At 40.7% G+C, this 27,473-nt stretch overlaps 1 protein-coding gene and 1 long non-coding RNA gene across 3 annotated transcripts in view; both read left to right on the top strand.

Annotated features, from left to right (window-relative positions):
* Positions 1-27,473, top strand: part of LOC146515877 (uncharacterized) — a 331,877-nt gene that overhangs the window by 127,214 nt on the left and 177,190 nt on the right. The window lies entirely within an intron of this gene.
* Positions 1-27,473, top strand: part of tspan9a (tetraspanin 9a) — a 222,220-nt gene that overhangs the window by 127,294 nt on the left and 67,453 nt on the right. The window contains exon 3 of one of the 2 annotated variants that reach the window (XM_085165093.1): positions 12,911-12,990. In XM_085165093.1, the coding sequence (XP_085021219.1) occupies positions 12,928-12,990 (63 nt within the window). In that variant the 5' untranslated portion in view covers positions 12,911-12,927. Of the gene's footprint in view, positions 1-10,452; positions 12,991-27,473 lie in introns of those variants that run through there. The other variant, XM_085165092.1, reaches the window with a different exon arrangement.

The following is a 27,473-nucleotide window of genomic DNA, read 5'->3' as shown; positions in this document are numbered from 1 at the left end:
CTTTTTTTTCTTTAGGTCACAAGCAGTTGTCTAAGCATTTCACTGCATATCGTACTGTGTATGTGACAAATAAAATTTGAATTGAATTTGAACTACTTGTACAATATTATACGTGACAGCACGGACATTGTTTTGCAAAACGCGCTTGTCATAATCCAAAGAAATGTGCAAAAGTTATTTTAAATTTTCATCCTTGAAAAGACATCAGTCATTACATCCAGAATTTTCCTCGAAGCTTCATGAAAGCATTTTGCTTTCATATTGGAAAAGGTGCTATTGGAAAACTAGCACTGAAGACAAAGTCAACACACTTCTTGAAGACCCTCCAGTCAACTTTAATTAACATAGACCCAGCAAATCGATAACCGAGCCCTGAATTTAGTGGTGTGCTCTACAAATTCCCAGTGAACTGGATAAGATATTGCTGACATTTCATTTTTTTTCAGACAGTTATGACTCTCTTAAATATTACATAAAGCGTAGGACACTGGTGGATGCTAGCTATTTCACTCCTTTGATCAACATTATCAGAACCCCGTGTCAGTCTTGATTTATCTGCGGTGCTGTTCGGGGATTCATATATCGTCCAGCTACAGACATCACAGGCGTTTGACCCGTCTGAGATGGCCTTTATTGAACAGGACTTTACTGCACTCTGATACTACGTTGCATTTCAATCATGGTGAGACACGTTCTGATCTAAATGCTAATGTAGTATCCTGTAATCTGAGTATGCTCACTTTACTTGTAAAACCCCGTTTCGTCTCTTGTGTCCTACCTTATCTCCCACTGCTCTGAAAGATGTGTTTGCAGGAATTAAGTTTAGATTGAGGTTTCACTACAGGACTAGCTTCCGGGGTTTTTTGTGTGTATTTAATTTCATGGGGTCTGTGAGTGAGTGAGTCCCGTGTGCACCTCTATGTCTGCTGGTTTAAGAATGTGTCACAAATGCTGCTTTTTCTCTCAAATCCTCACAAGAGCTACAAAAACAGTCTTTAGTACTCAGCAGATGGCTCCTTTCTCACAGTGTGTCTGTCAGTGCCTTTTCCCGTTCGAGTAGATAAGTAAACAGAGATTTTAAGAAATATGTCTAATGGAGCACTGGGTTAAACAAGATCACCTCTCTAAAAGTGTACGTGGCTCAATAACATCATTAATTTAACTTTGAGAAACAGTCCTAGATTCCTTAGCTTTAGGGCTATTTTCAGGAAACCTCACATGCTGTTACAGTGGGACCTCAAGGGCAGCATAATACCATAAACTCCTAATTAATACCCTTTCCAGACACCTTTTATTGACTTCCTGGTTGTAAATCACCCAAGAATGACTGAAGAATTATGCTACTGTCTGGCTAGCCTCTTCTCAGAGGGTAATATTCAGAGCGTCATAAAAGGGCAGCAAACTATAAATATCAAACCAGATGTCATCTGATTTTAATTTGATTTGGGAGATGAGACAGACATCAGAATTAATAGCTTATTAGCTCATGTCTACATTATCTCATATCCGTGGATCACGAAGTGCCAAGATGTCCTCATCTTGCAGTCAGCTGAAGCGGTATTCGGTCATCATAGGCTATGCTGTGTTCTGTTTGTGTCCAAAGCAACAAGCGTGGCCTTGAGAGGCTCTACGGGCCACAGAGACATACTGTGTGAGGCGTAACTATTTGTAGTTTTAATCCTCTCTTTATATCCGGGCCTTGATCATAAATTCACACCAGGATCACGTCCTGTTACATGTGATGTCTGCAGGTCTGATATGGTTTCATATTGACTGATCAAAGGTATGTAGCATTAAATCCTTGCGTAATATGATCAAAGTTAAATTAGAGCCATTAATTGTGTTGTGGACTTTTGTGACACCTTGTAAAAAGCAACAGTCTTACAGAAGCCATCAGTTACACCCAACCCTTTGTTTTTGAAATTCTCTCATTCTCTTAGTGGTTCAGGGAATTTTATTAGAACCACCGTTTTATTTTTGGTTTGCTGTCATGAGTGAAATGACCTTGTGACTGGGCTTGTAATTGTCATAATTCAATTTCAGTTACTGAATCAGAGACGTTCAGTGGCAAGATATCAAAAACATCTAAAACGCTTCCCCATGAAAGACGGTATTCTGTTCATTAATTTCCCTAAAATAGTGGGTCTAGATTTTTGGTTTTGGAACCTAAAGGAAGATTCGAACAATTACACGGGTCCGTAAATTTGGCTGTAAATCCTAACACTTAATGTAATATAATACTAAGTAACCTGGTAATACCTCAAGAAGTTGAAAGTCTAATTCAAGGAGCTTCAATCACATTCTAATCAATTGTTTTAAAATAAACTGTGTTGGTGAGGAGGAAAAAAACTGTATCACAATCGACATACGTATGGGCCTAACTATATGTTAAAATACAACAAATTGTTCTTACAGTGCCCCAAATTTAAATCGCATTTAATCTGCAGACTGGTGAATATAACCAAAGTCTGTATGATTGTTACTTTCCCCGATAAAGGTCCAGGAGTATGATTGTTGCTTGGGGTGTGAGAGATCCTGGTTTCAAATCCCGGACAAGCCCCCATTTGTTACATCACCTAAAAAGGTCCAGGGGGTGAGGCAACGTAACCAAACTGCCCAAGTGGAAAAAAGGAGACAGGGAGGCAAAATGGTTAAGTTAAAGGGTTTTATTAATTTTTCTATTAAAAACTAAACTAAAAGAGTCGGACAAGCCACTAGAAAGAAAACAACAAAACTCAAGTGTTCGTCAGTAAAATGAAAAGTGAGTCAAAAAGGGTTCATCACCAAAACACACTCCTTTCTGCAGAACATGAGCAATCAAGCACCATACACACAGCTCACTAGCTGCAACCCAACAAGACTCTCTGGCAGTAGAGTTTACCTTTCTCTGGCCTTAAGTATTCTTAAGTATTCTTAATTGCCTTAAGTATTCTTAATTGCTGATGGGAGTCAGCTGTACAAAAAAAACGTAGCACCTAAGGCAGGAGAGACGGCAGGACACACCCACACAAGGTCAACTTCAAAGGAAGTCCTGCTAGAGCCGTAACAATGATAAAAGCCAAAAACACCTCACACTGTATGTTTCCCTTATCTCAAATGTCCAAGTGTGATTATCTCATTTGTGTTAAAAGCAACCAGGCTCTTTCATTTTTGCTAGATTTCTACAGTATTTAATGAATTCATGATGGAGAAAACAATTACGCTTTGATTAATGGGCTTTTTGCTCAAGCATTCTGTAGCATGACAAACAAATGATATTTGCATGTAACCAAAGAACAATCAACAGGAAAAAAATGTTAATTTCACTTCATATAAAATCTTAGGAAAACAAACAGAAGTCCAAAGCGGCGCACACAAAGACACCGTCGTGTGTAATGATGTCAGAAACATTCGCTCAAACTGATTCACATTTCATACGCACTACTCTGCCATTTCCCCCAAGCTTCACAGATAAACTGCATCTAGAAGACGCCTTATCAAAAAATGCTTTTTTCAGCTTGTAATACAAATCGCTAAGCTACACACCAAGTGGCATTGATATCTTATTACTTTAAATTCTTTCCGTCTTCTCCTTCTGTTGTACATCACTGAGCCACTGAGTTTGGCTCCAGTTTTAGCTGATGTTGTTGAAGTTGTTGGAATGCAAAATTTAATTTCTTTTTAGATATTTTCACTTATTTTTTTACTGCATTTGCAATAAAGAGTTCTCTCACAAGGCTTAATATACTAATGGAGATAGATTTTAATTAGCTGCTAGTTTAGTGATAAAAGAGGTCAGTGAAATTGGTAAGTAATAAAAGTGCAAAACTGGAAGTGCTAAGCTAAGGTGATAAATACAAGGAAAATAGGGTCTTCTTTTTGCATTAAAAACTACTTTTGAGATTAAAGAAAGAAAAATAAGGATATTTTTGGGACTGAATGACTGAGGGAGATGTTAAGAGAATGAACAAATAAATGGGTAAATACTTTGTGAGTGTCGTGCCAAAGCCTTGGGCCTGTCCTGTAGCTCTTGAGTCCTCATCACAGATGTTTTGAGCAGATTGCCATTGCCATATTTCTCCTCTTTGCCAGACACATACAAGTTATAAATCAAATTAAGACAACCAAATTACTTTTTTATAGTTTGCACAGCGGTCTGCAATGTTTTCGGTTTCTAGTAACATTTTTACGCTGAAAGCTGCAGAGAACACGTCTGCATACCTTTATTCACCGCTGTGCGTTTCTCTCTAGTATCAGATTTAATACATAATGTGAAATGTCTCTCTGAATACATGTAGCTAATAATGTGACTCGCAGAGATTTGAAGTACTTAGATGATTATCTGAATTTCTATTTGCAGAGACTGATTGCTCAGATCTCAGTCAGATTCTTTCCTTTGACTTTCATAAATACGTGCAGCTTCAAACCATATGGAGTAAAATCGAGAGCTACTGTAGATGAGCACTTATGCACATGATAATGCTTTCTTCTGTTTTTCTACACATTATATGGGTTTGCTGTTACATACAGATTGCAGGTTTACATGATGGGCTTGTAATAAAGCAGCACTTCTCTGGATATTCTGACAGCTGAAGTAGAAAACGGGATTTATTGAGAGGATGACTGCTCCATCCTTCAAGACCTCACATGGTCTTTATCAGTTCCTATAGTAGGGTTCACCCTTACACAGTGTTGGGAAGGTTACTTTTAAAATGTATTCCATTACAGATTACAGAATACATGCCCCAAAATGTATTCTGTAACGTATTCCATTATGTTACTCAATGAGAGTAACGTATTCTGAATACTTTGGATTACTTAATATATTATCATGCTGTTTACAACTACATGAATGTACTATTGCTGTGATTTATTACTGTTACTGAAGGTCCGCGGCTCCGAACCGTAGTAAAGGGACCTCTGGCTAATACAGTGGGTTCTGTGTCGGCTCGTAGCCAAAAACTAGCTTTACTTTGTTGTCTGGGTCAACTTTGCTAGCAGAGACAGAGAGAGGCGTTGAAAGGCTGCTCCAACAGAACTTATTGTTTTTGGAGGAAAACACGAACACGGTGTACAGTCGAGTCTTAATAGCTTACTTACAACTGGGCTCGTCAGGCTCTCTTCTTGGCTGCAGTGGTTATTATTATATTTACATGCTTCCAGCTCCCGTTTTTGCTCGATGACAGCTCATACTTTTCCTTTTTCTCCCTCCCTCGCTCACAGACACATAACGGGTACAGCAGTCCATTCTCCCTGCAGCACGGACTACACTGCCTATGATGCTACATTCTTTAGAGCTATACCTGTAGCATTCTGCCTATTAGCTTAGCACAACAACAACAGGCGCTCTCTCACCCAGGAAACACGCAGAGAGAGCGCATAACCCTGTAACCATGGCAACCGTAACGCTGCCGCCTGGAACAACAGAACGTAGCTGTCAAACAAAACCCAAACAGTCCTGACCCGCCACAATATGAAACAGGGAAGTACCGCCGTGTAATCCATTTATTTCAACAAAGTAACTGTATTCTAAATACCACCTTTTTAAACGGTAACTGTAACGGAATACAGTTACTCATATTTTGTATTTTAAATACTTAACGGCGGTACATGTATTCCGTTACTCCCCAACACTGCCCTTACATCAGAACATATAGATTCTCCTTCATTTGCCTCACATTGATCTGAATTGCTATGCTGTTTCCAGAAACAAAACCTGTCATCAGATGTGTTATTTTGATTGATAGTAGATTGATTTCTCACCAGGTCTGGTCATATTTGCTCTGCTAATTTATGCTGCTTTTGGTAGATTGTATTTACCTTTGTTTAAAAGATCTTGCTGCATCTGTATCTCTAAATTCAAGCCATTCATGTAATTTTTTCCATTGCATGTTAACTTATACTACTTAGTAAATCTGGCCCAAAGTGTTAGGCCAAAATAGTTCATCAGAATAGTTTCAAAGGGTTTCGGCTTTCTGCACTGCTGCCTGCTGGATGAATTGACTGCCATTTGCACAATAAATCTCCCTCATTTGGTAATGATGGAGAGTGCTGTCTAGAACACAAGAGTTAAGCTGTGGGATCAAACGTCATACGTTTCATATACTCGTGAAAACATTAACGGTTTCCTCTTTTTCTGAGGATTGTCGTTATCCTCAATGAGACTATTCACATAAGCGTAGGCAGTTTTCCTTATATGATAAAGATGATCACTTAAAACAAGTTTCTGCTCATTTCCAGTCACCCTGTCCACTCAGGAGAACCAATGTGTACCTTCAAACTTCAGGTTGCAGGTTATAGATAGATGATTACCCAGCAGATCCAGTCTACTGCATGTTAGACTCATTATAGTAGCAAAATGTTGGTATGTATTACTCACTGATTTTCAGTAGTTATTTGTTTATAAAAATGTGCAACACATAAGGGAATATCCCTTTTTAATATTCTGCTTTTACTAGGACATCACTGGGAGGCAAATGTCTATATTTTAGAGAATACAGAATGAATAAAACCACAGTTAAGCTGAAATAAACAACAAAGATCATGAAGATATGCATACATTATCTCTGATATTACACGAATATACAAACATTTGAGAATAATACCATAAATTCACTGCTGAGTAGCTTCAACAACAACATTTTAAGATGGAGTCAGTGGCTGCAATTTAAGTGTTTGCGATTTGCATTGTGCAGGTCTTTGTTTAAGATAAGATAAGATTGTTTTGTCACAGCAGGAAGTGGACAGTGCAAAAGTTATGAAGCAAAAATTAGAATACAATAATGTTACGACTGATCTTAATCACATGCAAATTTAAGTGTCCAGGAATAAATACAGTACACAACTGTACAGAATAGAATAAAATAAAATACTATATACAGTAGAATAAAATCGAATAAAATATACAATAAGATAAAAATAGAATACAAATGCTATATACAACTGAGTAAAAATACAACGATGCCAGAAAAGATTATTGCACATGTGTGGATGTGTTTGATCAGTTAAAGTCTTTGTTGTGGAGTCTGACAGCAGTGGGGAGGAAAGACCTGCGAAATCTCTCCGTCCCACACCGTGGGTGCTGCAGTCTCCCACTGAAGGAGCTGCTCAGTGCTGTCACAGTCTCCTGCATGAGGTGGGAGATGTTGCTTAGCCACCATTCTCCTGTCACTCACCACCTCCACTGGGTCCAGAGGGCATCCTAGAACAGAGCTGGCCCTTCGGATCAGCCTGTTCGGTCTCTTCCTGTCCCCGGCAGAGATGCTGCCGCCCCAGCAGACCACACCATAAAAGATGGCTGAGGCCACCACAGAGTCATAGAAGGTCTTCAGGAGTGGGCCCTCCACTCCAAACGAGCTGAGTCTCCGCAGCAGGTACAGCCTGCTCTGCCCTTTCCTGTAGAGGGCGTCTGAGTTATGAGTCCAGTTTGTTGTTCAGATGAACACCAAGGTACCTGTAGCTGTCCACAGGGCTTTTTTTCAATAAGTGTACCACCTACTATTTCTATGTTAAAAGATGTTTTTGGGAAAATGCACCTATTGTCTACTAAATGTCAAACTTGATAGCAGTAACCAGGAAAATACTCAATACCATTTTCAAAACTATGGTGAAAAATGTAAATTAAAAAAAACATACCAAAAAAATTAGAATACTACAAACAATAACATCAATGATGAACTTATTTTTAAGCTGACTAATGCAGCGCAGAAAAATAGACTAACATAACCATGTCTGTGAAGGTTCTCGGTCATAGTCTAAAGAGCCTGGAAAGAAAAGCGTCTACAGTTTCCTTGAAGACGTCTCACCTCTAATCTGAGAAGCTTCTTTTGTTCTAAGAGCAACTGAGTCCCAGATTTTAAGCCCTATGGGGCTTAAACAGGGTCCCCAGTAGGGTCATGGATTCCCTATTGATCCTCTGCCTAATCACAGGAGACAAGGTGTGAAAATGGGCTGGGGTCACAATCGGCCAAGGATTCACTCTGAGAAACAAGAGAAGCACTTTTTAGACACAAATAACTGTCTCATCCTGTTAAATTAGCCTTAGCTTTTAAATTATAGATCGACAGGGACAATGACGTTTGTTGTCTAGCTCCAGCATTAACATTATCATTTTATTATTATCCGTAGCCGATAGCTGCTGCCTTAATGATGACTTAAGAGACGTCTGATGTTAATGGAAAAGCTGAATGTGTGAGCAGATTCATTTGTATGAAAGCAGGAGCGTTATCGCTTCACAAAATCCTCTTAAAGTGTTCTTCACCATTGTGAACATCAACTACTTCAGCTGCTAGTGAGTGAGGAGGGGCTGGAGGAGGCACAGACGGTGCTGTTAGTATTGAAACTGCTGAAAATGAGCGTCTAATTTGATGAAAGAATTTTTGGTATTCATTAGTATTTCTTTGACTAATATTTTAAGGACTTCAGTATTCGAGGTATTGGTTTACACAATCGTGATACCAACAATGAGTCATTATTTGTTCATAGCATTTGTGTCTCATTTTGTTTTGTAAAGCGTTTCCCGCTGAGCTCTCAGAGTTCTATAATTGTTCCCTGTGATCTCTAATCTCTTCAGTCCTGCCTTTGAAACATACATACATATGTTTAAGGAGCTGCCAGATTTACTGAGCGCTACAGAGAATGTTTGAATGCAATCTCATCCCACTCAGCTCCTCTATCTAAACGCAGCCTCTCTGCTCTGGTCTACTCGGCTGCTGCTCTGCATATTTTTCATCTTCTCTTCAAGCTTCAACTCCTTTGTGTCATCCCACAGATGTCCATTTCTCTGGAGTCTCGAGCTTTGTGTCTTGCTCTACCCCTTAACAAAACACAGCAAAAATTCTTCAGCTGAATCTGTGTAGGCCTGGGTTTGTCCTACTACTTGGCTACTTGGAAGTGTCAGCAAGATATGCAGTGAGAGCCCCACAGAGCCCTGATAGATTTGTGATATGTGATAGATAAATGTTACTCTTTGCGTTTTCCGTACACATTTTATAAGCTTTACTTTAAGTCTTTCGCGTGGTTACTTGCTTTCTCGTGAAGTCAAATGAGGAAATTGAGGATAAAAAGAAGTCTTAGTTTCCATTGTTTTAGGTGTAGCCTTATAGTCAATGTCGAGACATGAAACTCTGTGATCACATTTCCAAAAAATATCAAACATTTTCCTTACACACGGGGTAATTATTATTTCTTTTAGGTAGAGTCATATTTGTCAATGCAGTTTTGTCATTTCTGGTAACACTTTGAAGATGGCTAAAGGGTATTTGATGGTTAATGAATTCCCTGTGATTACTCACAGGGAGACACGGGACCACTAACCATGTGACCTTAACTTGTCCATCTTTTTGCATGTGTGACAATTGTGGTGAAAATGTAAGGTCAATTAAATAAGGCCCCAGGCTTTAAGACTGTGTCTATTTGGCAACCACTCGCGTAAGGGAAAACATGAGTATTCCAGTTGAGAGTGGTTAGTGGGCGCTGGGAAAAACTGCTAAGACCATAACTCACCTTAGAGGAGACGTTTGCCTTCAAAGTAAAAAGTGCAGCTATGGTGGGTGCAGCACTGAGGCTCAAGTTTTATTTTTAAGGAAACCTTCTCCATTTAACAGCTTATTAGGGAATATTTGCAGACAAACGTAAAAAACTACAGGCAATTATGGCAACCTGTTAGCAGCCAAAGTGACCACTCTGAGGTTGTTTGCTGCAGGAACCCGCAGCTCTGAGAAACCACGTCCACGAATAAACATTTTTCAGGTCCAATAGTTGTGACAGGTCCAATATAAGTCTTGAGCAATGTGCACATGCTGTTACTGAGGAACTTCATTCCTTATTACCCCAGTGCTTAAATGTCAAACGGCTACATTGGTAATGATAGGATTAGTAATAAAACTATAAGTGGCCGTTTACTTTCGATCTCTTTCCAATGTGATCCCGTTGTTACCAAAATTTAAGTGTTTTTTTTCCAGAATTTTCAACCATCATAATTACAATTGCTGTCGAAGCCATGAAGCCATAATTTGCATTAATTCTCTGTATTTATAAACGTGCTTCCTCAAGGCAGATAATTCCCCACCAGCAGTGAAACAGCTGAAGGCAAGGATAATCTTGTCTTTGTTAACTGGGTATTTCTAGATTTAACTTTTAGGCTATGTCCACACGTACACGGGTATTTTTGAAAACGGAGATTTTCCGTTTTCGTTTTAAAAAAATAATCCCGTCCACACATAAAGGCAGAAATGAAGGAAAACGCTGCTAGGACATGCCAAAGCAGCAGGTGGCGCTATATTCCTAACCGTGTAGAAATGTTGGCCAATCAGAAGTCTAGAAGCCTCAGCGGGAAAAAGTAAACAAAGATGGGGCATAGAAGCAGAACCGAGTCGTATGTGTGGAGGGACAGTAACTGTGTGTGTATATGTAAGTATTTAAACACTGCAGAGAGTACAATTAACAGTAACAGTATTGTAGAAATTCATTTAACCGAAACAATAACGTGGCGCACAGTGTGACGTCAAAAAAGGCGCACATCTTTGACCCTGCGTTTTCTCCGTTTTTCTGTCCACATGTACAGGCAAAAACGGAGTTTTAGAAAATATCCACCCTGGCCGGAGTTTTTAGAAATCTCCGTTTTCAGTGACCGAAAACGCCGTTTACGTGTGGATGAAAGGTGCGAACGCATAGAAAAAATCTGCGTTTTCAAAAATACCTGGGTACGTGTGGACGTAGCCTAAGACCACTGAGTTAAAACTCTCCCTCCATATGTCTGCAGGGTGACCCATTATCACTATTCTGCCGAGAGGCAACAATTACCAAACAATGTTCCCTCTGCTGCTTCATTTTGGAGAGAAAACAAAAAGTCGATTCTTACAGCTGATAAGAAAAATTAAACGGTTACATTAGCTGTTATGTTCAGAAGAGGACAAACGTTCTCACATTCATATGAACAGACAGATAATTATCTTGTGCATATTTTTATTATCTTGTATTCTTATAATTGCCAGTTACCCTCCATTTACTGCAGAGAATCCTGAACTTTTAGCTGTGTGGAACACTTTCTAATCGAAGCTTTATAATGTCTTGTTAGCTTAGTGTGTGAGTCAGCAGGGCTCTTGTGCGTTTCACCCCGGCTTTGCATTGGAAAGTGTTCACCGTCTCAAAGCCTCTATCCATGCTTGAGATGGTGCCATAATTCCAGAGCCTGGATGTTGCCAGATAATTGGCGTCCCCTTACATGGACGTGAGGAGTGCAGTGACGAATAACAGAGTAAGAGTATGATCAAACTGGACCCCAGTACTGTCGCCACCACCCATGGGATATGCAATAATCACTCCAGTGGGGACTGGCTGCTATTTCAAGCTAGTTTTTTCAGAAAGAAAAAAATATGTCAGATTTAACTACAGTTTATTTATGGCAACGTTAATGAGTAAAGTTACAGATTAAAGCAGAATGAGAAGCTTCTCTGGTATGTGTGAAATCACAGGTGTCAGTGTCATCAGCATACTGATGCGCGAAGCTTTTCATATGCAAAAGAGACTGCCAGAAATTTTCACCTCACATCCCTTAACCCTGCTACTCCTCAACTCCTTACTCATCTGCAATTATCTTCATGTTTGATTTCTGCGTGTGTGTGTGTGTGTTTATTTTGTTGTTGTTATCTATGGCCTCTCAATTCCCCTGATGGATATGAAACTGCTGAACATGTTTAGTCAAAGCAGCCACAGTGATGGGCTTAATAAAGACGCGGGGAGTGGAGAGGAGGAGCTGCGGTCTGGCTGCAGCTGCTGCATTGGTTGCCTGCTCAGCAGTGGGAAGGGACTGAATGAGCAGAGAGAGAGCAGGAGGAAGCAAGAGGGAGGGAGAGAGAATTGGGGGAGGAGGTGAGTGCTCTTGTTGGGAGATAGGGAATGCCCGTTAGTTGCGTCTGCCGATAATAGCACATCAGCCAGTGCACTCCTATTGGGAGAGCAGAGCACGGGCAGAGCAGAGGGGCTGAGCAAAGAATGGTACACTAGAGTAGACGGGCAAAGAGAAAGAGCGATACTGGCACAATCAGAAAGAAACAGAGAGTGAGATAGACCCAGGGAAGAGCATCAGCACACATAGACAAGAGGACTGAACAGGCACGGGGCAGTGAAAAGAGGAGAGGAGGGACAGGGGGAGTCAAAGTTACCAGGTCAGCAAGAGAACGTGGAAGTGGAGCAGCTGAGACTCTCGGGGGTTTCACTCCCACCGCAGCAGCCGGGCGCAGCATTAAGACGCGCAGGAGGAGAGTGATATTACAGGAGAGGATAGAACAAGTGCTTTAACTTCTTCACAGAAAGACAGTCCTGTCATAAGGCGAGGGTAATGCTCCTCACGGGAACCTTCTGCACTTCTACTTTAGGATTATCACAGCAAGAGAGCTTCACCAAGCAGAGGACACTTAAACCTGCCAGAGGTGCCTGAGCAGTTCAGTTCTACACAGGAGACCTTTTCATCCATCCGGGGTTTCAGGTGGATGTAGTGTTGCTGTGTGGATTTTATCCTTTATTGCTTCAGAAGGTGAAGCAGTGAAGATTTGGAGGGCAAGTTGTTCTGTCCTGTCATCTCTGAGACTATGGTAGACTGTGTGTCAGAGAGCCCCTCATCAGCAGCTGCAGCCCTAGAGTATGGAGAAGTCCAGCAGTGAGGAGTCAGCCATTCACCGTAGCCCTTCTGTAGACAGCCGCGAGTCCGATTTTGCTCAAGCCTCCACGTCTGGCCGCCCTTTCGGTGGCCGCGGCTTCACTGCCGGCGCTTTCTACGGCTCCACGGGGCCACGCAAAAACACGCAGCAGGGGCAGACCGGAGCTGCAGCTGACACCAGCGCGGGAGACAAGACTAACAACAAGTACAGCTCACCCAAAGGCAGCAAATACATAGTCTTTTACCTGGATCTATCCTTTGTGTTCCTTTTAGAATTTAAGAAGTGCAACATGGCAAGAGGCTGCCTCTGCTGCTTGAAGTATATGATGTTCATCTTCAATCTCATCTTCTGGGTAAGTGGCTTTATGTTTTCTTCTCCTCTTACTTGATGCGATTGATGCAAATTCTGAGCATCTTAAAAGATGATGCTGCCAAAGTGATTCTGACTCGAGTGATTCACTACTTGTCGTTAGCCACATCATATGCGTGTGATAAGTTATTCAAAATGTTCATCAGGAGACGTTACTTTCTGACAAAATGATGGCTGTCAGGGCAGTCATGCGTCTCTAATTACATCAGGGTGTTTATGCGTGTTACTCTGTGCATGTTGCTATTCCTGGATGTCATGACAGTTTCCGTGGCTTTGCACCAGGTCTCCTTTTGTTTTGTTTTTTTATTCCTTTCGGTTCGGGTGGGGGTTGGTGGAAAAAGGTCCTGGGGGTCAGTAAAGTCAGTCTCTCACATGGTCGCATGATTTACAGTGAACATGAAGCTGCAATGCTGCTTTTGGTATGCAAGGGAAAGACTATATCCTCCTGCAGGGCATTTCCACAGATGAGCTGCACAATGATGGCAAAGGGATTTTAGCTGAGTTGGTCAGCGATAGTCGAAATTGATCTGATGGATCGTCATTCCTCTTGGCTCACGGTATGATAAATTGTCAACAGACTTTATTAAGTTTAATAAAATAAATTCTATCGCATACAATATCACTAGAATTGTAGTAACCTGGCCAGCATGTGGTGGTCTCCAGTGTAACCAAGCATGGGCATTTATGGTAAAAGTGGGCATCCCTTGAATGTTTACAGACTGGATTATCGGGCTTATGGGTTATGAGGCCAAGCCTTTTGTGTGAATGCATTGAAGCGTGAAGCGTAAAAACATCTCAACACTGGGGAATCAACCCACCATGTCATGTGGGTTGATAGCCCAGCTAACTGGGACAACAGAGTGGGAATTAACTGGAGGCCAGCTGCGCTAACACATGTATACACAAACATGCACCACACAAGCTGAAATCTACGTCACTGTCAAATTTATATGTAGAAAAATGGACGGCTCAGACCTTGAAGGCTGCAGCTTCATCTTAGTCTGAGATCATGTGCAGGTCCATAGAGGCGGGTGTGAGGTATATATACCCAACTAATGATGCTAATATTTGTTTTAGGGGATGATAGGGTCAAAAAAAGCTTATTTGATGATGGAGTCATTATTAGCCTTATGTGAGCACCCATTCTCAACTCGGTCAGTATCTGTATTGACATCACCACTGTTAGAGTTAAGGCATTTTAGAGCAGTTTCCCAAATTGATTTGTGGGTGCATGAGTGATCGATCAGCTGTTTTTCATTACAGCATAATGCATGTTTTTCCATACTGAAAGCTTTATTGAAACAGATGGAGCTCATTTAATAGCGAATACTGTGTTTAATTAATTTCAAAAAATTAAATTATAAATCGGCTAGGGAAACAAAATGCCGTTTGAATTGCTGCTCTTACTCTTTTACATCGTGTTAATTAATAGCCAAACAAAGTTTGTTATTTATTTATGATTAAATGTTACAATTTGGCACAAATTACAGGCTATTCGGGGCAGTCGTTAGATGAAACTAAAGTCTGACCTCTTCTTATATTACCAAAGAGGCTATACATAACTCATCGCTTTCCTGATCAACATATGTGTTTATATGCAGATTTGTATAAACCAATATCAGACATAAGAAGTCGCGTTTATAATAATAGTTTTTGTGAATTTGCAGTGCTTTTCTTGGACCTTTTACTTGGATATTATATTTCAAAGCTGTATTTGACTTCACATTGATACAATGGCTATGTCAGCTGTATGTCAGTTCCAGCCTGCTCATCTCAAATGATAGATCAAAAGCTGCCTGAGTACATGAGTAAAGGTCAGCTTAGCTGAGGCCGTATCCACTTGGTCCTTATGCTCATCACAGGAGAAATGAATGAAACAAAAGCATGAATGAAAGTGTTAATTCACCAGGTTTCTTCCAGGGACACTTTGTGCTCTGCAAACAAACCTTGCTACTAATAATCAGCTTTTGCATTAACAAGTGGGTGAAAACTAGACTTAGATTCATGTGAAACTTAGCTTGTTGACCTTGATGCATTATAGTGACTGTAAAAGCGTGTAAAAGATAGAGAGCTGTAAATGCACTCTCTTCAGTGCGAGTGGAGCGTCCTCTTTGTGTGTGACCATAAGTGTGTGTGTGTATGTGAGAGAGAGAGAACTTAAGTGTGGAACTTTCTCAGCACAACTTATACCCTGCTGCGAAATAATTGAATTTTTACTCTGATAATGTTCACTTAATGAATGCCCACCATACACATTCCAATCTATTGCTGCGGCAGATTGATACTCTTGTTTTCCTCCTACTACACAATCATTTTAATAGGAGTTTAATCAGTGTCTCATGGGAGAAGGGTGGGAGTGAGGATGCAGCATGTGGCTGCAAGGTCTCAGTGTAGCTCCACGTGACAGATTACTTGACTGGCACTCCGGATTTTCAGGCTGCACCAATTTGAAGGTTAGTGGCGCTGTAAATAAAAGGTTCGCTTGTCACTGAAGGGTCAGAAAGGGGTGCCGGAGTACGAGAGAACGGAGGGGCGAGGGTGAGAGGTACGATGTATCTCGAGACCCCTGGGACTGCGCCACTCTGCATCTGACACTCCAGGAATCGTACGGTTACCGAAGCCGGTAGAGCGGCGTGCCTCTTAAGTTCTGACATCTCGTCTCAGGACTGAAAGGGGAACTGCAAGCTGCGGTAACCTGACACCAGGTGCAGCGGGGGTCTCTTCTTTTTAACTGTGCATGAGCACATTTGCCGTGCACACACACAGGCCACTTCACGGAGCTTACACTAGTAACTTAAAACACAAGGTAAACAGTGACAGGCACTCCAGACATCTCCATACATTCACTCATCCTCAGGCCCCCCAGCAGTTGTTCGCGACCATCTGGCTTCTCTTCCTTATTAGGATTAGAAGAGTCTGAGCTGCAGGGGGGAGTTTCAGGCAGATTAACGCAGTATTGGGTTGTGCGGTTCATAAGCGCAGTTTCCTTCTACGCTAAAGCCAATATCATCAAAGCAAATGGGCATTGTGGTGCTACCACGTGTGACAAAGTCTGGGGTTTAGTCGGCAAGACGATCTGTTGTTCTCCAGCACACATGCTCTCAAGGTCTGTTTGACCATCCCGATAAGATGCTTGGCATTAAGCCCTATTGGTGTCAGCCTTGAGAACATATCGGTGTTTGTGTTCTTGCTCGGAGCGAGGATTTTAGCCTTAACTGTGCAATGTGTTCTCTGAACTCACAGTAAACGCTCTCGACTCTCCCCGAGGATTTAGTCCAACACATTACAACAGCATTGCTCTCAAGCTTATTCTAATTGTTTAAGATATAGTAGGTTGTATGCTAAATCTGAGCTCTGGCATTATCACACCGTATCAAAAAGTAGAGCTTTATTTGATATTCATATTTAAAGGGAAACTGTCAGTTCAGCAGTCTTGTCCTACAAGTACAAGAGGGGTTCTAGTATCAAAGCTACTCCTTTGTTAGCGGAGAAATGTGTTTAGCATTCATGAATTCTTGTGCTTACTTAGGGGATCGCTGTAGGATTTCTAAACCATTTGGTCCAAAGCAACAGAAGATTCGTTTTCCTATCGATTTAATCGCCGAATTTGACACGTAAGGTTTCATATATGCTCGCGCTTTGATGCTACAAAGAGAAGCAGTATTGACAGACTCCAGGTGGTTTGTTAGAAGTGTGAATATAAGCGTACTGACACGTTTTTATTTGGTTTTGTTGAACTCACACAAGCTGTCCCTTTGCTTACTCAGACTGGAACCCCCTGAGGTTTCAGTCTGAGGGGCTGAAGCAGCGTGCCTATTTTTCATTCTCCATATCGGCACATGAAAAGCTCAGTAATTTTTAATAGCTCGAGAGCTTGTGTTGCAAAAGACTTTTCGTTTTCTTCCTCTTTTTCACAAGTCGCACAGCTGAACTCCATCAGTCACTGCCAGGTGAAACAAGGATTTGGGCACAGGAAAACAGATGAGAGTTGAATGAGAAACTGTTTTTTGAATCGACGGCGGCGTTAAAGTGGCAGAAAGCAGTATCAATCTTGGCCAGTGTGTGTTTTGAAATCTTACACCTCCAAATATTAATTTTATGTTGTATGTATCAGTGTCGTTTCGCTTATCAATACAACCGATTACAAATTATTCATCTTATATATCAGGCATTCATGCTGTATAACATGCTTGGATATCAACAGATGTGTCATGGCTAAAATGTGCAGCCTGCAAGCTGGCCTGTCAGTTTCCCTGTGGCATTTACATAAAGAACATCACATGTGCATTTTAATTATTTGGAGTCTTGTAATTAGCATCCCCTGTAGATCCCTGGGGCTTGATTCACACTGGCTGACCTGCTTGGTAAATATCTCCATATGCCTGCCTTTGTCCAGCAGATCGTCTAGGGAGATCACTCTCATTTACACGTCTCTCTCTCTCACACAGGCTGTTTCGATTTCCCGGCCGTGTTGTGTAGAGCCGCTGAGCTCATTAGCTCTTGTTGCAGATCAGCTGGGGAATGGAGCTACTGTGTTTCACTCTAGGGGGGCAAGGTAATAGAGCGGGAGATTTTGAGGTGCATTTTACGCTTGGATGCAGTCGGTAGGTATTGCCTTTCCATGGGAATTGAGGTTCTTAACCAATCACTTAGTACTGTTGGTTGGTGATTATAACACACAAGTAGCTAAAAAAAAGGCTACATTTTATTACAGAGTCAGCAACCTAATATAGGGAATGTGGAATAAACCTGCTTCACAAAACATGTAAATGCCATTCTTTTTATATGAAGCGGTACGAGTCTTTCTTGTGGAGAGATTACATGTAATAGTTGATGTTTGCTACTCGGTTTACTTAACCCTTTAAGACCTACCATAGAACCAAGTCCGCCAGAGCTTATATTATATTTTTACATGTTGTGGAGCCATTTTTGGGAGCATTTCAAGTTGCTATACATCAATACAACCATTATATCCCAGATTTTAATAATATGTCTGCATTAAGTGCATATTAATTACATAAATTGCAAAAAAGTGCAATAAACTACAAAAAAAATGAAAATTGTTTTTGTTTTTTTAACATATATTTCTAGTTAGAGAAATTTAAGAGGCTTATCCCTCAAAACTGTAAATACAAAAAAGTTGCACAAAATAGTTTCCCACCACAGGAAATTTATTTTGAGTGTCTTCATAGTTTTATTTTTGAAATACACCAATTTTCACATACTGCAGGAAAAACAAAAATAAATATTATAATGCAAATTTGAAAAAAAGCAGCATATGCATCAAAATAAACTATTTCCAGCAGTGCAATATGAGTCCTAAGCATCCCAGAAACGACACAGAAAGTCATAAAGTCAAAGATAACTTTTAAAAACACCAGTATAGGCTCATGAGGCCCCGATGGTAAAAAACTACATTTCCGCAAAATGACGTCACTTCCGGTTTTGGGCAGGTCATGGCGGACATGCGATAGTTCGTGCTGATGGACGTAGGAAGTGTTATGAACAGCTGATCAGATCGGCAAAGTGTGTTTCTGGAATATTATGTTTTTGTTGCTGCAAGTGCTTTTTATGCAGTTTTTGCAAAGCTATATGTGGAAGGAAACTGTGACCGAGGACAAGCTGATGGCATAAGATGTAAGTACAACTTCTCCAGTTTCATATGCAAAAACAATTATTGCGCTAGCTTATGTGGTTGCAGAGCTACCGGGATTTAAAAATAGTTACGCAAAATGGAGCGTGTCCGCTCCGACCCGCTTTAAAGGGTTAAAGCGACGGGGCTGCAGGTGTAGTTTTTGTCCAGTTTTTAGTCTCAGCTGTTTGACGCTGACTTGTAGTGACAGGTCAACATTGCAGACACAAATGACAGAACAGTAACTGCTTGGCACACAAATTGCAGTTTACTGACTTCCACAATTGCTGGTACACGCCATCTATCTTCTGTTCCCTCCATCCTTCACAGTAAACATGTAAATGCCATTCTTTTTATATGAAGCGGTACGAGTCTTTCTTGTGGAGAGATTACATGTAATAGTTGATGTTTGCTTAAAGCGATAGGGCTGCAGGTGTAGTTTTTGTCCAGTTGTTAGGCTATGTCCACACGTACACGGGTATTTTTGAAAACGGAGATTTTTTGTTTTCATTTTAAAAAAATAATCCCGTCCACACGTAAAGGCAGAAATGAAGGAAAACGCTGCTAGGAACATGCCAAAGCAGCAGGTGGCGCTATATTCCTAACCGTGTAGAAATGTTGGCCAATCAGAAGTCTAGAAGCCTCGGCGGGAAAAAGTAAACAAAGCTGGGGCATAGAAGCAGAACCGAGTCGTATGTGTGGAGGGACAGTAACTGTGTGTGTATATGTAAGTATTTAAACACTGCAGAGAGTACAATTAACAGTAACAGTATTGTAGAAATTCATTTCACCGAAACAATAACGTGGCGCACAGTGTGACGTCAAAAAAGGTGCACACCTTTGACGCTGCATTTTCTGCGTTTTTCTCGTCCACACGTAAATGCAAAAACTGAGTTTTAGAAAATATCCACCCTGGCCGGAGTTTTTAAAAATCTCCGTTTTCAGTGACCAAAAACGCAGTTTACGTGTGGACGAAAGGTGCAAACGCATAGAAAAATCTGCGTTTTCAAAAATACCCGGGTACGTGTGGACATAGCCTTAGTCTCAGCTGTTTGGCGCTGACTTGTAGTGACAGGTCAACATTGCAGAAACAAATGACAGAACAGTAACTGCTTGGCACACAAATTGCAGTTTACTGACTTCCACAATTGCTGGTACACGCCATCTATCTTCTGTTCCCTCCATCATTCACATTAGTATCCTTCACAGATGCCGGAAGTGTAGAAAGAGCGTAGAGACTTAACCTGTCACAGCTAACCACTCATTTCAGGCAAGATAAAAACACAATCTCATTCCCATTTGTGTCACCGATGAGGTAGCTGGTATAAAATCTCATCAGGCTCAACTATGCAATCTCCATGAATTAAAAAAATTTATTTTTTCCTCCGTTTTGCACATTAAACACAGATATCCTGCTCTCCCCAACACAGTATACAAGAGATATGAAGATATGGAGTAGGACAGCAAGGGGACAACAGGAGTGTCATTAGTTCTGCATACATAGACGAGATCTTTTGTAATGACTATGTGCCACGTCGTGCACCTCGGGCAGTAGAGAACATAGCTCCCTGTTTGTGTAGTCAGTAATGTGTTGATGTTACTGAACTGTGACACAGAAAATACCATAACAGGTCGTGTATTTGGGTTATTGATCAAACGGGTCCTTTTTGTCTGCTTTATCTTTTGAAAGCAGACAAAGCGTCGCATCTGTTCTCTGTGCATTGACGGTGAATAGATACCTTGAACAGCAATATCAACAAAAGCGAGCCTTTCCATTCAGTTTTGCAGCGTTGAATGATTTCACATTTCACATGCAAGTTAAGGCTCAGAGATTGTGTTATCAAGCAAGCCGTTGTGAAAAACTGCATGAGTCAGATTAAATTTGTGCAGGAAAAAGCAAACAATCATTGTAGCTTTTCAGCTTTTGAACATTTTACATATCATGTAGTGACAGTTTGTAACATCTGTGCACTTGCAGGGATTCAGTATAGAAGCGAAACAATAAAACAGACACTGGGCTCTGTTATTAGAGTTTGAGCTTTTGCAGTCGCTGTGTGTGCCAGATATCTCCTCATTTAAATTACCTTAATATCACTTTTGTTATGCTTTTCTGACAGTGAGTAAAATTTCACTGTTGGAGATTATTGCTTAAAAAAGTTGTAAAGTTTTCAAACCTTCGGATGTTCTTCCAAAGTTTTTCTTTGGACGTTTTCATTCCTTTTCAGTCCAGCACCTCATACCTGACCTTTTTTATAGGATAAGCCACCTAATACTGGCCTGTGAATATTCAAGTGGAAAAAGGGATGTTGTGACTGCACAACAAACAATTTCGCAAAGAAATTGGATCTTTAGGCCCTTTGTTATTGTACATGCCTGCATAGCATTTTGATTTGATACCAGCTGAAGACCAGCATATCTCTGCAGCGTTTCCTTTTTAAAAGGAAACTGGAAAAGTGGCAAGCGTTAAAAATTATCTACAGCAAATGCACAGTACGAACAGGTTTTGTTCACATTATTGTCCGTATGTAAGGAGGAACTCAGCTAAAGGGTACAACAGCAGAGGCTCTGTCGTGGTTTGGGGCTGTGCTTCTTGTCAAAAATGATTGAACTGTGAAACAGAAACGTGCTGTCAGATGTTGATCCACGATGCAGCACCTACTGCAAGTATGTAATAGACAATGCAATTAGGGCTGCCACAATTAGTCGACTATCAAAATCGTCGACGACTGATTTAATAGTCGACGCGTCGTTTGAAGCTTTGTAAGATCACAAAAGACGCAGGAATAAGTAGTAGGATTTAAGAGTGTAATAACGGACTGAAACAGAAGATGGCAGCACTGCATGTACAAGGATGCCAGCTGCCGTTAAACCCCGAAGAAGAAGAAGCTGTGTCCCAGAATTCATAGTGCAGCCCAGCTCAGTTTCCAACAATGGCGGCAGCTAGTTAGTTTTAATATTACTCTTATTATTCTTTCTGGGTCACAAAATAAATGTTTAACATGTTTTCAGGCGAGAATGTAGCTGTGTAAACCTCAAATATCTGCTCAGTTTATCAAGACACCACATATTTTCAAAAGCGCTCCGACGTTTTCGGAGACATCTGTTACCCACTAGCTCGATAGCTAGCCGGGGGCTAGGCTAACTAGAGCCGTGAGAACACCGGACTCCCGGCAAAGCGTTTTCAAACCCACCGCCGTCTTTCGCTACTCAGGTTAAACATGATATATAAGTTACTTAGATAACTTAAAAATGTTATTGTTTGGCTTTTTTTAGTATTTTATTTGTTCCTGAGTAAATCGGTTTGGCTGAGATTAAAGTTATAGTTTTTACACAGCTGAGTAAACATCAAGCAGACAGCTGATTATCAGAAGTGTGAGATGCTCCAGAATTTACTCCGGTGTCCTGTTATATTTTAGATAGCAAGGAGTTTATTAAACTTCACCGAAACAATCTGCAAATTTCATTAAAATTTAATAAACTATCATCTTGTCTTTATTTTTAGTTAGCACATACCTTAAACACTTAAAGCTGTAAGCTAATGATAGTTATATAAGAGCAGATGCTGCTGGTGCAATAAGCTGTACGTTTTACGTCCAATGGATGATGATCTGATTAGTCGACTAATCGCAAAAATAATCGGTGACTAGTCGACTATCAAAATAATCATTTGTGGCAGCCCTAAATGCAATGACAATAATCTCAAACACACTGAAAATGCAGTAAGAGCAGGTAGAAAAACACACACTGAAGTGTGTTCAGAGTTTCAGAACAGTAAAAAATATTTATATTTATTTTTGCACATTTCTATAAATAGCTACAACAGTTTTCTCGTTTTCCTAGTAAAATATTAAAGATGAGTGGTTGATGACTGCACAGCACCGTAGCTTGCTAGTCAAAATTGTCTGACATTTAAAGGCAAATTACAGTGAAACCAGTGTTTTTCACTTCCCCCCAATAAACACACACACACACACACACACACACACACACAAAGCTGTGTTAAGGAAGCTCATTTTGTTTCACTTCTTAGAGCAAATGACATTCTCAGAGATTACCTTTCTTATTTTGAATTAACAGACTGGGAAACGAAAACTAACTAAAGGTCTATAGGCTCTGTGCAAACACAATGTGTGCACTGTGTTTTAAGTAGTTTGTTTTTCCTTGAAAAAGTAGATTTCTCTGTGAAACGGTCGCGTTTAAATACGTCTGACTAACCTGTAGTTAAGTCCAAGTCATTCTGCAGTCTTCTGCGTCTTCATTCTCCAGAGATCATCACCAGTGCTCTGAAAATACATCAATGACTGGCTCTAAAATCAATTTCCCCAGGGCTTCTACCTGAGTTGATTCAATAGGACTGACTTCTTTTCCCACCATAAATCCACTCAATCAACCCTCATAGATTCCTCAAGAGCTTGTTTCAACTCATCTATCTCCTTCCCATCTCTAAGCAACATTTAGAGACCCAAGACGCACCATGCGACTGCACCACAATGGCTTGAAAATATGAGCAGCAGATTGCGTTTGAATGTGTGTATTTTAAATGTGTCATCTTGAATTTGGGTCAGGGACTCAGGGGTTCACTGCCTGAATGGTAATGAGCCCAGGACACAGCCACAGCAGGGCTTTAACATGCAAAAAGGAACACACTCTTATTACTTTATTTATACAGCCGTGTCAAATGAGAGACAGATTTATACCTTAAACATTATTGTTTGTATCTGATTTATTTAGCAGATTACTGCTGTGCTATAACTCAACTGAAAAATGCGACACATTGCAGCTTCCTGGACAGAAATGCATCAGCACAAGAAGTACAGAGTCGCTAGACAATTGTTTGTGAGTGCCTAACGTCTTCTTGTTATACTTTAATGGGGCAACTTTATGTGGTGTATAATGTAAAATTCAGACCATCAGCCGAAGTATTAGACTGTTTGTTGTAATTTGAAATAGACGCCTATCTTGTTGTTTTCAGAGTGAAAATGAGATCTTCATCAGAGCAGCTTGTTGCAGTGCTCTCGTTATGTCTGATCCAATTTGAGCTCGACTCTTATTTGATGTGCGTGAGGTGTGCTCACAACACACTCTGATATTCTCCCAGCAGAGAAGCTCCTTCACTCGTACAGTATCAGGATAGCTGACTGGCTGACAGTCTGTGTAAACGTAACGGAGATTATTGCTCTTCTCTCTGCTTGCAGATTCATACTCTTCCTTATCGCGGCTGAGTTTATGGGTGCCCCCTTGACTTTGCCGGGTCTTATCACACGACTAAAGCAATTGGTTCTACTTTTTTATTTTACATCAATTTGCAATTACCAGCTCAAGACATGAAAGAGTTTGCTTTGTCTATCTGTTCTGTTTCAGAAGATATCAGGTTTGTATGCGTGCTAAAGTCAGGATTCTGAAGCAGTTTGGCTGCCTGCAGCACGCAAAGTCTTACATAAAAATGAAAGATGAAAACTAGCCTCGTTCCATCACTTCGCTGTTCTATCTGGGGCACAGAAGGATGTGTCAGATCTTACTTTCAGAGGGGACCTTGCAGTTTTATTGCATAGTAGAAATACAAAAGCCACATGATATGGTTGTCAGTAATCCTACATATTCACCTGAAACAGCTTTTTTGTACAAGTATACCAGTTTTCATCCAAGCAGTAATTTCACTGCCTTTCTATTGTAGGAAAATGTTAATTAAAGATTCAGAAAACTTGGAAATAGAGATTGTTACGACCCGTCTAGGGCCAGGCAATAACATGAGTAGGGATGGGTACCGGTATCCGGTGCCATGATGGCACCGGTTCTGACATAAACGGTAGTAACCAGACCGAAAAGCAGCGCACATTACGGTGCTTTATTTCGGTGCTTTTTTTCCCCCTGAGATGTGATACACTTTGAATTCTAGCCAATCATTTTACGTTTCCGAGGACAGTAGGCGGGTCCAGGTACGTACGTTCTTTTAGAGCAGAGCTACAGATTAAAAATGAGGCTAAAATGACCAAAGAAAAAGTGGAAAACAGTTAAACATGAGAGGTTTTTGGACAAAGTTTGTGTTTTTTCCATTGATTAAGCTGCTTCCAGCCAAGAGTGATACCATATATGCCCCATAGCTGCAGAAAAGGCTAACATTGTTATCTTTTTACAAAAAAACAGCTGAACATGAGAGGTTTTTGGACCAATTTTGTGTTCTCCATTCTTTAAGCACCGTTTAAGCACCGGCACTGTTTCAAAAGTACCGGTTTGGCACCGGTATCGGATAAAACCTAAACGATACCCATCCCTAATCATGAGTGAGGCACTCGCTTCCCCCCCAAGACCCAAGCAGCCACAGGAAACAAATCCGTTAGTTACAATGTGATTTATTTACAATGTGAGAAAAGGAACCAAAACGGGAGTGTCAACACTTCAGGGTGAGCCAAGGCCAAAACAATAAACAAAACAAATCTACACAAATCCCGCACCCCTGACCTTACCAAAACAAAGTCAAAAATAAAGACAGTCTGACCTCCTTAACGAAGTCAAAACAGGAGAAAACGGGTGATCAAAAGAAACGGCAGCTCACCCCTACCCACTCCACTTCCACAACTTTTAAGCGGCTCTGCAGCCAGCGGCTGCCACAGGAATACTGCTGGGTCATGAGGAGAAACGCGAGGACCTCTCCCGCTGTAGCGCTCCAGCCTCCTTTTAATGGGCGGGTCTTCCAGCTGGAACCAGTCACGTCAGGGCAGTGTATCCACGCACCAATCGGAGCAGTGCCCTGGCACAGCTAAATTAACATAAAAAGTAGAGGTGGGAATCACCATACATCCCACGATACGATATTATCACAATACTTAACGCACGATACGATATTATTGCAATTTTTTAAAATATTTTGCGATATTCAGATTCTGTACATAAAGGTAAACTTTATCAATATTCATTTTCTCTAATATCAAAGTCTCGCACTCAGTCTTTCTCTCATTTCAGTTTTATTGTTGACAAACTGAACGGTTTGTATTACAGTCTAGTCCAACTTAACTGAATCAACCATCTGGTACAATTATAGCTATTCTGAACTATGCAGTTTATGAAAACTATGCAGCCCCTTCAGCAACTGAAGAATTTGAAAGTAAATTAAAACAAAATATAATTTTACATTAAATAAAAAAGTTTTAAACTTCATTAAAATAAAACACGTCTTAAATTAAAATAAGTAAACTGTCATGTTTATTGCTGCCAAAAACAAGTTAAACACATTTGGACAGTGAAGGAATGTCAGGATTCTTGCTCAGAAAAAGGATCAACATGCTCTGAAGTCAGAGCACAAAAACCTTTTTTGTAACAAAATATCAATTTCTGCTGTCCCTGTATCCATACATTATTAGCAAACAAAATATCACCATGCTACACAGTATCCATTTTTTCCCCCACCCCTAATAAAAAGATACAGCACCTGCACAAACAAACACATGAACATGCAAGTTTGTAACAGAGGTATATAGACCCCCTCCCTCAGCATGTGCCATTTGCAATCGCTGTCAGTAGTCATTATTTCTGCATAGATGTCTCAGTGTCTCCCATTAAGCCACCCAAGCTTCAGTAATGGATGACGTGGGACGATGCTGGAATACAAAAGAATGAGTCCGAGTGGAATTTGGTGTGGGCAGACTAAGGTTAGGTAAAAGAGTGTAATTTAAGAAGATCATTATGGGGTCATCGCCACCTTCATTCATATTGAGCCAGAGTAATTATTAACATAGACCCTTTGCCTGTGTGTGCACTCATTGGGCGGTGAGACAAATCGCTCTCACTGTGTTTTATCCAGCGATCATTTCAGCGCCGCACCGTGTTTGGGGTCAGCCCATTAATGCCCCTTCCATTTCATACACGTTACCCACTTCAGTGTTTGAGTGTCAAGATTTAAGGTCTTTGTGATGACTGGATTTTGATTTTGATCACAGTCCTCCTTGAACCCCAGACACAAGCGAGCTCGGACAGATGGGGTTAGCCAGATTTTTCTTCCACTCCCCTTCTGAGAGGACAAGCTGGCGCACTTAAAATGCTGTTTTTTTCCGGCTTTGGAAGAAGCGATGCGTGAAGGCATGGAGAGATGGGAGGGACTTTTTTTACAAGATCATAAGAGGTGAACATGTTGATGTTTGATGACAGCTCCCCGAGAGGTGACTCCCCCTCTCAGAGCTGGCTCGCTCTTTTTTTCTTCTGGAGACAAATGCGAAAATCATTTGGTCTATTTTGAAGAAAAATAAGAACCTTGAGAATTATATATTTTCCTTTAGTGATTTGACTGCATTTATTTACATGCAGTGTTGACCACTAGCTCACTAGCTTACTAGGATGTATTTGTAATGCTTTGTCTGTCTCCCTACTTCCCACTGGGATTTGCGATACACGGCGGACCCAGATGATTGGCAGAGTCAAAAAGTAAAGAGAAGTGAGACATTTGACATCCAACTTAAACATGGCCTGAGCATGAAGCTTTGTGCAAAATTAATAAATCAATAAATCGCTTCTTTAATTTCACTCCACTGGCTACCTGTACATTTTAGGATTGTTTTTAAAATTCTCTTATTTGCTTTTAAATCTAAAAAGAGGTAGGGGGGGGGCTGTCCCCCCCCTACCTCTCGGAGCTACTACAACCATATACACCTGCCCGTTCCCTTAGGTCCGCCAATCAGCAGCTCCTTAAGGTACCGAAAACTAAGTATAAATTTAAAGGTGATCGTGCTTTTGCTGTAGTTGCTCCAAAGTTGTGGAATGATCTACCCTTGCATGTTAGGCAGGCCTCTTCTCTTTCTGAATTTAAAAGTCTTCTTAAAACATATTTATTCGCTGAAGACTTT

The sequence above is a fragment of the Neolamprologus multifasciatus genome, chromosome 7 (assembly GCF_963576455.1).
Source record: "Neolamprologus multifasciatus chromosome 7, fNeoMul1.2, whole genome shotgun sequence".
In the NCBI taxonomy this organism is placed as follows: domain Eukaryota; kingdom Metazoa; phylum Chordata; class Actinopteri; order Cichliformes; family Cichlidae; genus Neolamprologus; species Neolamprologus multifasciatus.
The sequence above is the reverse complement of the archived record's forward strand: the minus strand, read 5'-3'. Positions and strand labels throughout refer to the sequence as shown.